Source organism: Sphaerodactylus townsendi, linkage group LG05 (assembly GCF_021028975.2).
Source record: "Sphaerodactylus townsendi isolate TG3544 linkage group LG05, MPM_Stown_v2.3, whole genome shotgun sequence".
Taxonomy (NCBI): domain Eukaryota; kingdom Metazoa; phylum Chordata; class Lepidosauria; order Squamata; family Sphaerodactylidae; genus Sphaerodactylus; species Sphaerodactylus townsendi.
Window position 1 is genome coordinate 113,334,785 of NC_059429.1, and position 16,401 is coordinate 113,351,185.

At 41.6% G+C, this 16,401-nt stretch overlaps 1 protein-coding gene across 3 annotated transcripts in view; it reads left to right on the forward strand.

Moving 5' to 3' along the window:
- Nucleotides 1-293: 293 nt before the first annotated feature.
- The window catches only part of ARFGEF2 (ADP ribosylation factor guanine nucleotide exchange factor 2), a 60,559-nt gene continuing 44,451 nt past the window's right edge, over nucleotides 294-16,401 (forward strand). For all 3 annotated transcript variants that reach the window (XM_048496913.1, XM_048496914.1, XM_048496915.1), the window contains exons 1-6: nucleotides 294-643; nucleotides 9,039-9,069; nucleotides 11,872-11,995; nucleotides 12,479-12,625; nucleotides 13,365-13,544; nucleotides 14,749-14,968. In XM_048496913.1, the coding sequence (XP_048352870.1) occupies nucleotides 490-643; nucleotides 9,039-9,069; nucleotides 11,872-11,995; nucleotides 12,479-12,625; nucleotides 13,365-13,544; nucleotides 14,749-14,968 (856 nt within the window). In that variant the 5' untranslated portion in view covers nucleotides 294-489. The remainder of the gene's footprint in view (nucleotides 644-9,038; nucleotides 9,070-11,871; nucleotides 11,996-12,478; nucleotides 12,626-13,364; nucleotides 13,545-14,748; nucleotides 14,969-16,401) is intronic.

Below are 16,401 nucleotides of genomic sequence, written 5' to 3' on the forward strand. Positions count from 1 at the left end.
GCAGCAGTGCAAATCCTAACCCGCAATAGTAAAGTCTGCGCATTCTTCTGCCCCCGCGTGACGGCAACTTCGGAACGCAAAGACTGGGACTGTGGACCAGCTAGCCTCGCCCCCCATCCTTCCCATCAATGAGACAAGCCCCGCCCCTTATCCCTACCTCCCACCAAGCACCCAAGCTCCGCCCCAATCCTCCCTTCTACCAAGGAACCAAGCCCCGCCCTTATGCCTCTGTCCCTCCCACTAAACACCCAAGCACCGCCCCTTAGCGTCACTTGCTCTCACCGGGCGAGAATCGTTCGATAAGGTAGCCTCGAGAAACAGAGGGGGGTCACGTGACGGTTCCAATATGGCGGCGCCGTGTCGCCGTCCACTCCCTCAGAGGGAGTCGCGTCTCTTCCGGATCGTGGAGCCCGGCTGCGGCCGGAGTCTTTGAAGGCCGTTTCCCGCCCGTCGGCGGACCGGCACCTGGCTCGACGACCCGTCCCGGCCATGCAGCCACAGCAGCAGCAGCCCTCGGCCCGCGAGCAGGACACCCGCACCAAAAGCATGTTCGTGTCGCGGGCCTTGGAGAAGATCCTCTCCGAAAAGGAGGCGAAGCGGCCCCCGCACGGACAGCTGCGGAGAGCCTGCCAAGTGGCGCTGGGTAAGTGCGAATAGCGCTCACTCAGGCAAGGCCCCTCCGGGGGAGCCCGTCAAATGCCGCCACCACTCGCCGCCCCCTTTCCTTCCTACCCCTGGCCCGAAACCGCCCCTCTTGGAGCGAGGCCGCTGAGGAGGACCTGTCAACGGTCACTTCCCTCAGAGTAAGAGCAGATTTGCCCTAGCAGGTGCGGGGGACCAGCTAGGTATCCCCTTAAAACTCGGGATCGAGCCTGCATTTGCTCTCCTGAAGCAAGAACCTTTCACACTGACCTGTGTGCTTTTAAATACATGTTTTCCTTTAGTTTCCCAGTTACATATAATAAGAATTCAAGTGGCACCCTAAACTCTATCAGAATTATTCTTGCTATAATAACATAGCTGGTGCATTGGAAGGGGGATTTGGCTGGGGCTGCTGGCATAGCTGTACAATCAGATTATCTGAAAGTTTCAACCTGATCCTAAGCATGTTTGCTGGAAGGATCAGTTCTGCTGAGTCCAATCCCACGTGGTGCAATAGGATCTCTGACTTGACCGAAGCACATTGGCAGCATAACCCAACATAATTGAATGAAGCATCCCTAGGATTCAGGACTCTTTCCCACTGTTCTCCTTTGGTAAGGAAATCGCTTGTAGTGTGTTCTTAACATCTTTTAGGCCTTGTGCTCTCAAAATTTCATAATCCCATGAACCATTTCTACAGTTAGTATAGTAGTCTTGGTGCTTGGAGAAGTCCTGTCAGTCCCCCCAGGCATTTTCTAATAGTATATGTACAGATTTCCTAGTTGCCAGATGAGTACAAGTTAATAAACAGCTGAGTGTACTTTATGATTGACTTGTCATCAGTTACTGCCCGGCAGATTTATCTGCCACGTTGGATCCTCCTCTGCTTATGAGCAGGTGATCTAACTACCTGTCTTCTGACAGGAAGTGTCTGACAGGTTCTTTGATCCGGGTTGCTTGTGAGGAGAAACAGGAAGGGTTCCTCCCCTTCCCCAAAAGGAAGGACAAGGTCCATTTTTCTTATCTGATAGTAGCAAGCAGTGCTGCCTTCTGCAGAGGGTTTGGGGCTAGAAGCAAACCTTGTTACACAGTCAGTAATAAAAAATGATTAGACTGGCTATAAGTGAAACATTTTTCTATAACTGAGAACTGTGCTGTCTGGTGAGGTTTTGATTAATCCAGTCCTATTTTCTGGAATGATTTGTGGCAAGCAGTCTTAATTGGTTTGTTTTAGAATGAAGTTTACTTTTATCATTAGCATCCTGAATGATAATTTCTTTAAGGATTAGTAGGATGAAAGAAATTACAACATTATTTCTTGGAATTAGCTGCTGGATGTGAGCATTAAGAAACTGCCACCGACACTATCACCAGTGTCTTTATTCACTTATTATGGCTCTACATTTTCTCCCGTAGAGGGATGAAAGGAAAATTTACAGACTTTCCAGTTAAAGTACATTAAGTGCCTTTACTAGCACTAAAAACTGACATTTTTATCACTTGCTGTTGAGAAATATTTTGTTTAAGGTAGGCCAAGTATTTAAATCACACCATTAACAAGTTTTTAACCAGTTAATTTGGACATTTGTGATGTGTTTTAAAGTGCCAGCTCAGCTATGACCATCTTGCTGGTTTCTGGCAGATCACTGTTGAATTTGCCATTTGTTCAAGTTCCCTACCCTGTATAATGGGAATTATTATGGCCTGATCCAAATAAATTTTGTAAGGATGAAGAGATTGCTATAAAGAATTCTGAGTGCTGAACTTTATCCATTCTTGTTTTACCATATGAAGAAATTGTTATTGTCTCAGTAATAAATCGTGGTATTTGTACAGGATATCAAGTGCTATATAAAGGATTAATAATAATAATACTATGCCTCAGGGGTGATGGACAGAAAAAGAGAACTGCATTTGTGCTTCCATGTTGTATCATGAATTAAGTCTCAGAGGCGGCCATCTGGTTTTACATGCAAAACGTCTCATGTTCATTCCCTGGCCTCTCTAGTTAAAAGGATCAGAGAGTATCAGACCCTGTACCTGACACTCAGCTGCTTCCAGCCAGAGTAAATATTACTGGCCTAGATAGACCAGTGGTCTGACTGTACAAGGCAGCCCCTTGTGTTCATATGTTTGAACAGTGGGAAGAGAAAAAGAAGGGATGTCAGTGTTGATAAAATGCATGTGTTAGGACAGTGTATTTGTATTATTAACCAGAGCATCCAAAGGGTTCCTTTCTAATGGGTATCTCCTGCCACCTGGAAGTTGTCACTGCGATAATGTACAGGGTAGAAAACAACAGCCAGGAGTCTTACTTACGAATGAATAATGCTTTAATCTGTAAGTACTGGATTGAAGCAAAGCATGGAATCCTGCTGATGAAGAGCTGGCATTTGATAGTTGACAGAAGAGGCATAGTGGCAGCCAAAGAAATAGCTAGCGACAGCCTAAGGTGGGAACAAGGCACTTAAATTGGATATATTGCAGCAGGAGAAGCTGGAAGAAAAACAGTTGAGCTTTTGAGAAGCATAAATGTGTGAGAGAAGCAATTTTTTAACATGACCTAACTGGTCTCTTAATTGTTCAAGCATATGGGGCTGATTTCCTGCCACAAGTATTTGCCATGTGATAAGTAAAAATATGTCTAAAAGTTTATTTGGATGGTTGCAAGTTATGATTTTGGACTCATGCAGCAATGAAAAAATGGTTGGTTGTGGGCAGTTGCCATGTGATGATAGAGAGTTGTTGAAGAAAATTGATTTTTAATGTCCTAAGTGTGTTTGTGTGTTAAATGCTGTCAGGTCACTTCTGTCTCATGGTGACCCTGTCTTCCAAAATGCAGATCTTGCAAACTGAGAGCTGTGGCTTCCTTGATCGAGTCAATCCATCTGCTGCCTTTGAATTTTCCTAGGATTATTGTCTTTTACAGTGACTCTTGTCTTCTCATAACAAAACCAAAGTATGATAGCCTCAGGAGTCATTTTATCTTCTATGGACAGTTCAGGCTTGGGTTGATCTAGAACCCACTTTGAAAGATGCTTTCACAAATCTAATTCAGGATTCAGTTTAACTTGCAAGCAGAACTTTGTAAAAAGCTGAAAGGTAACAATTTGTTTGCTGTGGAAGCCAGCAAGATGCTGGAGAAATTTGTTTGAATGCGTATACATAGTAATATATAAGCTGCTTGTGGATAAATGAGTGTCAAGATATTTGCTTATGGGACAGAAATTTCTAAGCAGACTTCAAGTATATGCTGCTTTCTTGCCTAGAGCAGCCTGGTTTTCTTTCCCTGTCCTCTGTCCTCTTTTATGTATTTTCTCAAACCAGCCACCTTTTAGAAGACCTTTTGCAGACCACTGAAGCCTTATATTTATTTCTATTTTACTATCATGCAACCTTTTTCCGACCCACACATAACATGCTCTGATTATCCTCTCTGTTAATTTTCTCATCCTTTTTTAAATTAAAAACATTTTGTATTGTCCTGGTCACGCTGTTGGCTGAAATTGTTCACTAAAGTTGATGTTTGCGCTCAGGCCCACAGCTGCATTGCCAGCTAAAACTGCCTGAAGACTTCCGACTTCTTGGAGATCCAGTTCCCACAATTTTGATTGTAACCAATCTATTTTGCACTACTGAACTTAATGAGAATAGTTGAGAGTCAGTGAAGCTTCTCAATTCCATTTACTGATCATGCTATACTGTGATAAAGAAATAACCCAGAAATGAGCAAATTTATGTATTCATGTTATTAGGTTATTTTAAACTAAATTTTGTTTAATGAGACTCTGAGTACTTCCATATTCTATAAAGTGAGAGGGTACAATAAGTTTATAAATGAACTGTGCTGATTACATTGAAGAATAGATTGTATGCTGATTATAGGTTGCTGTCTAACACCACTAGAACAACAAGATGGCGTACTTCCATTCTTGTCATGTGATCTCACATCAGCAGCACTCAATGCCATTTTGCATGTAGTCATGATATTCAGAAAAATTGTTCGCAAGCTTAATTTTGATCCAATCCCTGCCCCCTCTCTTTTGTGTGAATCTAGCTTTACTCGAAGACCATTTACAATGCAGTCCAATGCTTACTCCAGTTTGAGCCTAGCGATTTCATTAGGCTTGTGCTGGAGTAACTCTGCATAGGATTGCATCGCTAGTTTTCAGACATCTCATGTTTATTTCATTTGTGCTTTAAAAATTGTAAACGTAACTATGGGATATTTTACGATAGAAACAGTTCTTTAAAAGATAGAAAGCATGCTCTTGTCAATCTTGATGGCATACAAAAGGTGCCTTTTTCACATGCTTTTTCTTTATAGTTCTATAAAGCTTAATAGAATAGAAATATGATTTTGTTAAGACTGTGCCATAGTGTTGGTAAATAGGAATGGGGTGCAGCAGGCTTCTAAAATGACAGAACACATAAGAACAAGCCAGCTGGATCAGACCAGAGTCCATCTAGTACAGCTCTCTGCTACTCGCAGTGGCCCACCAGGTGCCATTGGGAGCTCACATGCAGGATGTGAAAGCAATGGCCTTCTGCGGCTGTTGCTCCCGAGCACCTGGACTGTTAAGGCATTGCAATCTCAAATCAAAGAGGATCAAGATTGGTAACCATAAATCGACTTCTCCATAAATCTGTCGAAGCCCCTTTTAAAGCTATCCAGGTTAGTGGCCATCACCACCTCCTGTGGCAGCATATTCCAAACACCAATCACATGTTGCGTGAAGAAGTGTTTCCTTTTATTAGTCCTAATTCTTCCCCCCAGCATTTTCAATGTCTGCCCCCTGGTTCTAGTATTGTGAGAAAGAGAGAAAAATTTCTCTCTGTCAACATTTTCTACCCCATGCATAATTTTATAGACTTCAATCATATCCCCCTCAGACATCTCCTCTCCAAACTAAAGAGTCCCAAACGCTGCAGCCTCTCCTCATAAGGAAGGTGCTCCAGTCCCTCAATCATCCTTGTTGCCCTTCTCTGCACTTTTTCTATCTCTTCAATATCCTTTTTGAGATGTGGTGACCAGAACTGAACACAGTACTCCAAGTGCGGTCGCACCACTGCTTTATATAAGGGTATAAACTAACATAGTTAACTTCTTAGCAGGTGTTGGTGGTGGCCTGAAAAAATGTACTCTTTGATCTTGTGGCTCTGGTTGAGATGCTTGACTTTTACAAAATTTCTTGTCTCAGGTGCTGCCATTCTGATGCCATTTTGTTCTGCCCCACGACAAATGACTAGTTATGGGTTAAGGCATTATTTAAAGCTGAGATTGCAAAATTGTATTATTTGCAGTTCTCCAGATACAGGGAAGAAAGGAAAGCTGTTTGGATCCTTCCTGAAGTCTCTTACAGTGCTATATCTTACATTTTGGGTGTTCTTAAAGACTTGAGTGTTCCAACTGAAGTTTGTTGCTGTTTTGACCCCCCCCCCCCCAAATTGTATCACAACTACTTACAGAAACTCTTCGAAATTCCACAGGCAGTGACCCAGGTGGACTCGGAAGGGGATGCAGGAGGGCATAAATAGAACCCCAGAAATACCATATCAGTAAATAGAACCTCAAAGATACTACGTTCACTTGAAACTAGTTAATTTATGTCTTTGTTGCTGTTGTGTATGTTTGTGCAGATTAGGAAGCAGACTTCACAGTTTCTAGGCAGTAAATAGAAAAATGCAATTAAATGGAATTTTTTGAATCTTAACATAAAACATGTTTGCATCAAACTGAACAACTGCTTCTTAATGAAAGCAAAATACCCAATTCCTTATAGGAATGGGAAATGTTACAATTATTGCAAAGAACTTGCTTTGGGCTGCCTCTCAGTTTGTCAGTCAGTGGTTTCTACTTCAGCATTAATTTTCTGGAAAAGCATTTTGCTATGATTTATCATCCACTGAACTCTATGTGTTTGTTGATATTTGACAACTAACAGGCCTATTATCCTGACCTACTAGGTGTTAGCCTGTTGCAGACTATCCTAGTCTTCAACACATCAGTGGTACTGTTTTCTTATTCCACTCCAGTTCTTTCACAACAATTAAAAAATAGAATTAGAAAATAGACTTACAGCTTTAAAAGCCCTAACACCAACATACTGGATTACTGGATAACAATTCGAACATACCAACATGCTGGATTACTGGATAACAATTCGAAGCAGCCACACTAAAATTGTAAAGCAGATTGCCTCTAAGTAGTTCTTTGCTGGAGAAGCATTTGATTTTAAGCTTCTAAAGATGCAAAGACAGAAGCAGGAGTTGACCAGTGAGTCTTGTACATAGAAAGCAGGTCACAGAGAATTGGCTGTTCCCACATTTTCCTGCTTCCCCATTTTTTCCTAACAAAAACCAGTCCCTCCCTCCCTCCCTCATACTCCCACACTTTTCAGGATAGATCCTGAAAAGGGAAGCCATGATAAACATTTATACTCTTACCTACTCATTGAAGGTGGTTGACTATCATATTTTTTATCATGCCCTTCTTCTAAGAAGATCAGTGCATAGGGTTGCCAGTTCCAGGCTGGGAAATACTTGAAGATTTTGGGGTGGACCCTGAAGAGGGCAGGATTTGGGGTGGGTGGGGAGGGATTTCACTGGGGAATAATGCCACAGAGTCCACCTTCCAAAGCAGGTGAACTGGCCTCTGTCACCTGGAGATCAGTTGAAATAATGGGAGATTTCCAGCCAGTAGAGATCTTAGCATAATACGCGAAGAATATGTCTACATTGCCCTAGCCAGAATTTCTTTGTTTAGCCACATGGAGAATACTGGTGATATTAAACATCCTTGGCTGTTGAAGCCAACATTTGCACAGGAAGTCTTATGCAATGCCTTCTCCATTCTGTCTGATGCCGTTTTTCCTCTGTGGGCATTATCCGTTGGTTAAGCTATCAGCTTAGTTGAGTCCTGGCTTAAGTGTTAAAAAGCGTTATATTTCTTAAGTGCAGGTGATATTATCTCCCAGAGGGTGCAGAAGTTCAGTGCAACATGGCAGATATGGCTAAAGTGACTTGTGTTCGATGAACTGCCACAGAGAACTGCAATCAGAAAACTGAATCCCCTGCATTCTTCTCTTCCGTTTCAATCACATAAAGATTATTCCCAAAGTTGTGTGGGCCATTTGAATTAATAGCCATGTCAGGGAAAGTGCATACACAAAGGAAGGAAAATGTGGATCTGCTCCTTCCTTTCTCTCCCTGCCATCACAGAGTTCCCCTATCTTGATCAAATGATGCCACCCGTGGCTCCATTTCATTAAAAACATATTGAGAGATTCATTCTACTCCGTTTGCTTAGAATTGTAATAGGATAAAGTTTAAAAACTACCAATACTTGTTTTCTAGTTGTGCAACAAACACAGGTATTCTGGGCTTCCTAAGACAAGGCCCATATGATTTTTTGTGTTGATTCATATGCTTTTTAGGGATTGGTTCATTCTGGATAGGTTGTCATAGTTTCCAGGAAGAATTATTTCTGCCATACAGGTTTGTGTCTTGTTTGTCTTTGGCTATGATGTCGTTATCTGTACTCGGTTGAGTTGGGCAGTTTGCATAGCATAATGTTCCTCTACCTGGATTTGTAGCACACACATCATGAACCAGATAATCTTGTAGGCTGATTGCTACCAGTTGGTTCTTCCTGTTGAAGATGTGCAAGCACTGAGAGAATCTTGTATGACATTTTGAGAAATTAGTCATGAAAACTGTGCATTAGCTATTGAGAGTTATTAATGAGTAGCTGTTAAGCAGGCTTAAAAGTCTGTTGCTTCCTCTCCTGTATTTGTGAAAGGATTCTTTAAAAAGATCTGGGAAAAATGAGTCTCAAATCCAAATACCGCTAGTCTGTGTAGTGTGTAGTACAAGTTACTAAGGATGCAATCCACAGGGGGGCAAAAGTGCTGTGGAGACAGTGTGACATCCCCCCTCCCCGATGACATAAGTGATACCTACACCGTTGAGAAGGGTACTAATACCAGCGCATGTCTCCAGGGCACCCAGGTGCGAATGTTGCCACTGTGCCAGCACTCCTCAGCCACAGGAACCCACGACAGTACCAGTGGGACATTCCAGGAGCGTTTCTGGGTCTGAGCAGATTTTAGTCAGCTTCCTGAGGGCTTTCAGCCTTTAGCTGCTGCTGGTGGCTTAGGCAGGCGTACTCCAATGATAAGTTTTAGGCCATTGGATAGTTCTTTCCTTCCCTCCTCATTTGTGCACTTTCCATTCCTCTTTGGAGGGAGCTCAGCTACAGCACCCCCAGCCACTGCACCTCTTCCCCCCCCCCACCTCCCCATGGTGGATTTGACTGGCTGTTTTGTGTAGCATCATCAGTTAGTTCAGGGTGTGAATCTGCAACATAAACTGTTCTATTTTTTTTCTTTTGCCAGATGAAATAAAAGCAGAACTCGAAAAGCAAAGGTGAGTATGGGCTGTAATTTGGAGGCTGTGAATCAAAGGCCAAGTATCGTAAGCATGCCTTCTAGGTACCAATATGCTTTGTACTATGCGTGCAAAGGCATGTCCAGATTGCATGGATCTGGGTATTTCAAGTACCGTATATACTCGTGTATAAGTCGACCCTCATATAAGTCGAGGCACCTAATTTTATGACAAAAAACCGGGAAAACTTATTGACTCGCGTATAAGTCGAGGGTGGGAAATGCAGCAGCTGCTGGTAAATTTCAAAAATAAAAATAGATACCAATACAATTACATCAATTGAGGCATCAGTAGGTTAAATGTTTTTGAATATTTATTTCAAAGAAAAACAGTAAACTGGCTCTGTAAGTGGAAAAGAGGGTCAACAAGAACAATATGGTCTCAACAATAACTTTAAAAGTACAAAAACCTTAGCTCAACCAGAAACCATGCTAAAACACAAGAGTTAAAATCCTTCAAAACTGGATTCCTCATCATCATCTGTATGTCCAAATGTAACCCAACTTAGATTTTAAGAGGGATATTATCAGAAATGGAAAATCTACTATTAGCTTCCATTGTAAACAATGGGGGATGGGGACCCCCTTTGGGAGTCAATAACTTTGGATCCCCTAACCCAAACTTCACCAAACCTGGCTGGTATCATAAAGAGACTCTCCTGATGAGACCAGCCAGGTTTGGTGAAGTCAAAAGGGTAGCCCCATCTACTAATAGCTCCCATTGAAAACAATGGGGAATGGGGCACCTCTTTTGGGGGTCCATAACTTTGGACCCCCTAAACCAAGCTTTACCAAACTTGGTTGGTATCATCAGGAGTGTCTTCTGAGGGTACCCTGAAATTTTGGTGCCGCTAGCATAAAAACTGCGCCCCCTGCTGGCCAGCAAAGTAAAAACACCAAAAAAATTAATGACCCGCATATAAGTTGAGGGGAGCTTTTTCAGCATTAAAAATGTGCTGAAAAATTCGACTTATACATGAGTAAATACGGTAACTTCCTAAGGCCTAATATACCAGTGATATATAAATGATGCATTGTCTGGGGTATGTTCTACAGATGTATCTAATACACATGTCAGTCTTGCTGATGTGTGTGGTCCTGAGGAATGAATACAAAGACACTTTGGGATGTGGTAAGTTCACATCCAGAGTTCCTGCAGTGGAGGCAGTTGCATCATTTGGGAGACTGTGGAGAATGTGTTCTGGTTTAAGCAATTCTTACAGTTGCAAGTGGTCAAGGTAAAACAGCCACTCTATTTCAGTTACACAAAATAACTTCCCATGTATCCTAAAGATGTTGTTTTTACCACTTCCTTTTCTTTCAACTGGATTTCTCTTTCAGTGGTGTTGATGACCTGGCTGTTATGTATTGGTAGAAAATCTTGGGGTGTTTTTTTTTTGTAACTCTTTTTCATGTTGGCCACAAGGCATGTATTTAATTGGCCTGATCAGATATCAGTCTACAGTTTTATTTTATTTTTTTATTTTTTTTATTTATTTCATTTTTAAACCGCCCTCCCCCGAAGGGCTCAGGGCGGTGTACAATTTAATTAACCATGTTGGCTGTTGATGTTTGGCTTTCTCTGTAATGTTATCAGCTTTTAAAATTAATTCTGTTGTGGTTTCCTGCATCTCTGTTTCCTTAATGCTCTTGATGCAGGGTTAATGATATTTCAGGAAGGGTCTTGATAAGAGCCCTTTTGTAACACAGAAAAAGGCCAAATGAAAACCATGTTGGTCATTTTTCACATGGCAAACCTTTGCAATTGGTGTTGGTGCTTTCCCACTTCCTTGTCTGTCTTAAAATTATCTGAAAATCATGAGGCATGGTTCCACTTTCACAGAAGCCACAAGTAGTATTAAGGTTCTTGATCTGAAGGTAACTTGACATTTCATCACCTTTATTTTCTCAATTCTTCCTGCACCCTCCTGCTTGTCTGTTGGTAGATATGTTTGTTAATCCTTTTGTTAAGTTTTAAGAGGATTTGGGGCATGGTAGTGACATCCAGGAGAATTCCCATGTTGCATACATGTAATATGGGGAGTTGCAGGATTCATACAAGATTTCCTTTTCCGAATTATCCTGGAACTAATAAACATATTTAAATTATTGATCTTTCACCTAAAAAAGGTGAAGGAATAATGTTGACCGACACTTAAGGATTCCCACTGTGATAAAAATATCAGAATTGGGACATGAAAGGAAAATTCTGATATGTCTCCTTGAGAGTCTGAATTGAGACATGAAATGAAAATTTTGATCTGTCTCTTTGAGAGCCATTCAGTTAATCACACTCTGTGGTCCTGAAAACTCTGCAATCAAGTAGTTTTTCTATAGACTTTTCTCAACCAACAAATACACTTGGGGTGGAGTTAAGCTGAGTGTCATCTTACACAATGGAAGTTGGCAGTAAGCTGTAGTTGTGCAGAGAGTATGGTGAGAGCATCTGCATGTGTGTCTGTTGCTTTTGAACAAACATGGACATCTGGGATTGTGGCCCTGGTCTTCCGGTCTTCATTCGCCTGCTGACTAAATTATTCCCAAGCAAGTATGAAAGTCTATGGCCTTGTTTGTCAGTAAAAGATGTGTACAGTGAATTCTGTGTAGTCTGCATGTGCGACTTGGAACTAGTTATGCACATTTAGTTTCTAAGAGTGCCTTCCGTCTTTTAAAATTGTATGGTTAAAATGTCTTTATTTACCTTTCTTTGGCTGAGAAATTAATTGGAGGATAACTGTCTAGCAAATCATAATCATAGTGATTTTCATTTTTTTCTAATTAGCCAAGGCAATGTAACTACCCCAAAAGCAAACTTCATTGAAGCAGATAAATATTTCCTGCCATTTGAATTGGCCTGCCAGTCAAAGTCCCCGCGGATTGTCAGCACCTCCTTGGACTGCTTGCAGGTATCCCATTTAAACTAAGATGCCATCAAACTTTGCTGCAATTTTATTTAAGTTAGAACAAAATAAAACAAAATATGATTTATGTATACATATGTACTGTTGGTCAACAAATGTGAGATAAAAAAGTTGGATTGCTTTTATTACTTTCCTTTCCCTCTCCCCAATTTTCTGGAGTTTCTTGCGTCTTTATAGGCTTTTATCAGTGTTTTTACTTTTAGCTTTACGAGCACGCAACCATTTTGCACATGCACTACTCTCATTAATGAGCACTTCTAATGGGGCAACATCAGATTATACTTTTGGGGGCTTTTAAGTTTTTCTGTCAGTGGCTTCAGCTCATTTTAGATATCATCCCCCCCCCCCACACACACACACACTTTGAAGATATTATGGAAACTTTCCTGACATTTTGGATCTTTTAAATGATTTAAAGTGTTTACTGCTTGAAAATGGTCCTAATGCAGTTTATTCTTTTTTGCCTAGAAACTCATTGCATATGGACATATCACTGGTAATGCACCTGACAGTGGAGCTCCTGGAAAACGCCTGATAGACAGGATAGTTGAAACAATCTGCAATTGTTTTCAGGGTCCCCAAACTGATGAAGGTGTGCAGCTACAAATAATAAAGGTACTTTGGTTTTGCTTTGTTGTTTGATTTGAGAACTTTGCTTGCAGAAACAGCTCTTATATTTCAGTAAGAGAATCCCCAAAGCTAACTGAGCAAGATTCGACAATTTATTCCTTCAGGAACCAAGCTGTATGTATTCACTGAGTTGACATCTTGCTAAATATGAATGCTGGTTGCATGTTGTGCTGTGGATTTCTGGACCCAGTTTATTTGCTCAGAGCCTGTCCCTTATCTCTTCAAAATGATTTCTCATTGTGTAGTGGATATTGACTGACTACGTGCAGTGGTTAGATTATATGTCCTGCTGCAGCCTCGCCTCTACTATTTTAAGACTCTTTCTGAGCTAGTAACAAAATCAATCTTAATTACCTTTACAGTAAAAATTCCACTGCTGTACAAAAAAAGGCACTTGCTAACCTTATAGGATAGCGTGGTCCTATTAAGTTCATTGATAGGAGAGCTAACCTGTTATTGATATCCCGAAAGTGCTTGTATGTTTTCTAACAATAGGCTGCTCTTTTCCATAGTGCTTCTTCGATCCCCAACTCCCCAGAAAGATGGGTGTGATGTGCATCCAGTACTATTTTGTGACATGAATTTCTTTTCTTTAATACTTGGATCAAATTGTGCTCTTGTTTAGAAGTACTGTATATTGCTAATGCTGTTGCTGTGAATACACATAGCTATGTAAGATTTGTTCTTCACTCCTTGTTCTCTGGTGTTTTTTTTGTTTCTTCAGGCTCTTCTTACTGCTGTCACATCCCCATATATAGAAATTCACGAGGGAACAATTCTTCAGACCGTTAGAACTTGCTATAATATCTATCTAGCCAGTAAAAATCTCATCAATCAAACAACTGCCAAGGCTACCCTCACTCAGATGTTGAATGTTATTTTCACAAGGATGGAAAACCAAGCTGTATGTAGTAACCTGTTTATCAATTTACCTTTAACATACCATCTTGAAAACATATATTTGGCCCTTTCTGCACAGGCCAATAAACACGGGTTAAGGGCAGGATAAAACCCTGGGTGGGGGTGGGGGAGCTTTGCAAACACCTAACGCGAATCCACTCCTTGTTTTCCTCCCCCCAACTCAGGTTTTTCAAGAATCGCGTTTTGTGCAATTCTTTTGTTTTAATACGCCTCGCAGCCATGACCGAGCAAACAGCTTTGGGTGGGAGGCATGTTATGCAGCTGTGCCTTTTTTGGTTTTTTTACCTCCCAGCTCTCATCTGCAGAGCCATGTAGGCACTTCTGGAACATGAGGCTTCAGGAAGGCTCTGGGGGTCATGTGTGCCTGCCTGCATAGCTGCGCATTGGTGGGAGGTAAGGGGGGGGGGAAGACACACCTCCGTGCAAAGGCACCAATAATACCCTGGCTGGGATGCGCTTTGGTTGTCTCACATTGGTGAACTGCCGTTAGCCATGTGCAAACAGCAGGCCAAGTAGGATCGGCATTCATGCATCCTGCCTGCAAACTACTTGTAATTTGCTGTGCGGAAAGGGCCCTTGACTACTGCATCTCCTCTGGGCTGATTGGGGTAAGATAGAAAGAACAGCTCAATTAGCAGTGCATTTTGGCTCCATTAGTCGAATAAATTTTGATGACTAGGGAAATATTGTGGGCTTTTCTGCTCGCTCCACTTCCCTCTTGCACACAGAGTCCTTCCTTTTCTGATTTGCTATGAGTTTTCCAAGATGTCCAGAGTGGGCTAACCGTGATATATGCTATCCAGAATATCTACTACCATCTTGGACGTGTTGAAACTAAACAGTTTTTGAGAGCTGATGAAATGGAGAGGCTGAATTGGGCTGACCATGATAGTGCTCACTAGGAATTGCATCCGAACACAAATGACTAGTGAAACCTTTCCACCATGTGTCAAGTTACGGGTTGGAAAGCAAGTGTACCTCACTCAGTGGTCTCTGGCTGATAGACGTTTAGGACAGATTTGTAAGTTATGAAGGTGTCAGAATACTTGTTGGGCTACATAAAGTGGACTAACATGCCACCCCGCCCATCATACTTGAGGTATGCCCTAGTATTTGCTATTATAAACTGCTTTGCTATATACTGTGATGTACACTGAAGGAGCATTTTTGCCTTGGTTTTTTTTTAGATACAAGACGCTAGAGAATTAGAAAAAACAAATCCACAAAAATGCCACTCTCCCATGATTTATTCTGCGTCAGGGTCTCCAAAGTTTGGCCGGTTGCAATATAACCTGCAGGAGAGCAAACCTTCAACTCCTGTAAAAGCCGATCTGGCTAACGGTGAGCCAGAAAGTACCGAAAACGGGGAGCAGAAGCCAAAGAACGATTTGACTCCTCCAGCATTCGGTAAATAAGCACGTGGCGTTTGTGCTGACTTAAAGTAAAATGATTTGTTAAGATGGAGAGTGCTGACTTACATGTCCTCCCAGGAGACTTTTGCCTACCTCGGAGCTTTTATAGTGTTTATTTTAACAATTGTTACGATGTTAGTTTTTCTTCTATTGTAGTTTAAACCCACTCACCAAAGAACAAGCAAAATTGCCTCTAATCCTTATTGCTGTACACATTGTGACTTGCAAAAGCTTTCGCAGTGCATAAACTTTTGTTCATCTACTAGTAAGCTAATAGATTTAATTCCTGTCTACTGCTCTGAATTAGTACACTAGCTATTTCTCCTGTCCTAGTAATTAAAAACAGGGCAGTTTCTCCATACGTGCAGTTAATAGATTCTCATATTTTCCTCCAAGCTTTTTTGGTGTCAAATAGGAAGTGAACAGTATTTGACAATATTAAAAAAATGCATGGAGAATAGGTAGCCATGGGGGAAAAGTAGAAGATAAGATAGAAATGTTATTACTCCAGCGTAACCAATTATTATTGGATTTTCAGTACTATATTTGGAAATATGACAAAAAACTGTGTTAGCAGGGGAAATGGTTATAGATGGGTAAGCACGCTTCAAAAACAAAGCCATTATGTCTAAGCTTTGGAACTAGTGATTCATTCAGTAAGGCATGAAACAAATCAGGTGGAAATGATGCTTTGGTGTATTACATCTGGGTGGTATCTGGGATTAGAACTCAACTTATAGAACAAAATACTGTGGGGAGAGCAACTGAGTCAAGAGTTCAGACCATTTTTATGTACAAGCATTGGCCTTATGAAATATTAACAGAGGAGAAATGTGACAGTGCTGTTCCTTTGGCGCTAGCTGTTTAATGTTTGTGTCTTCCTGTGCTGTACTCCTGAGGTTAATCAGTGGCTTCAATCAGATTTGGTACAATCTGCAACTGAAGTGTTCTTGCCCACTAGTGCAACTTGTTCCCATGTGCCAGCACTCCTGTTTGCGCATCCCTTTCTCTTCCGTGGAGTTCCGTTTGCAACTTCCTGGAATGACCATGCTCTAGTTGGCTATGATAGCCATAGGGAGGTGCCTAAGTGTTTGTGTACAAAGAATCCAGGCTTACGGAGGAATAAACATCAGTTTACTGAGGCAGCCCTGTCTGGGTGCCATTGCCATTCAAAGCTTGATCGTTCCAGGTTGTGTTTGGAATGAAACTGAAGAGGAAAGCGGAGGGTAGAACACATGGCCCTCCTTGCATGGCAAGATGCCACACTCATGGGTGATTGCGCTTTAACTGCAACTTGTCCTGTCCTCTTATTGCAGCACCTTGCTCTAGTAGAAAAGCAGGTTTGGGGACTATACAATATGCTTTGTACCAGACCACTCCATAAGGTGCTTTGCTGGTGATACAGTCATTACCCCCAGAGGAAAATGT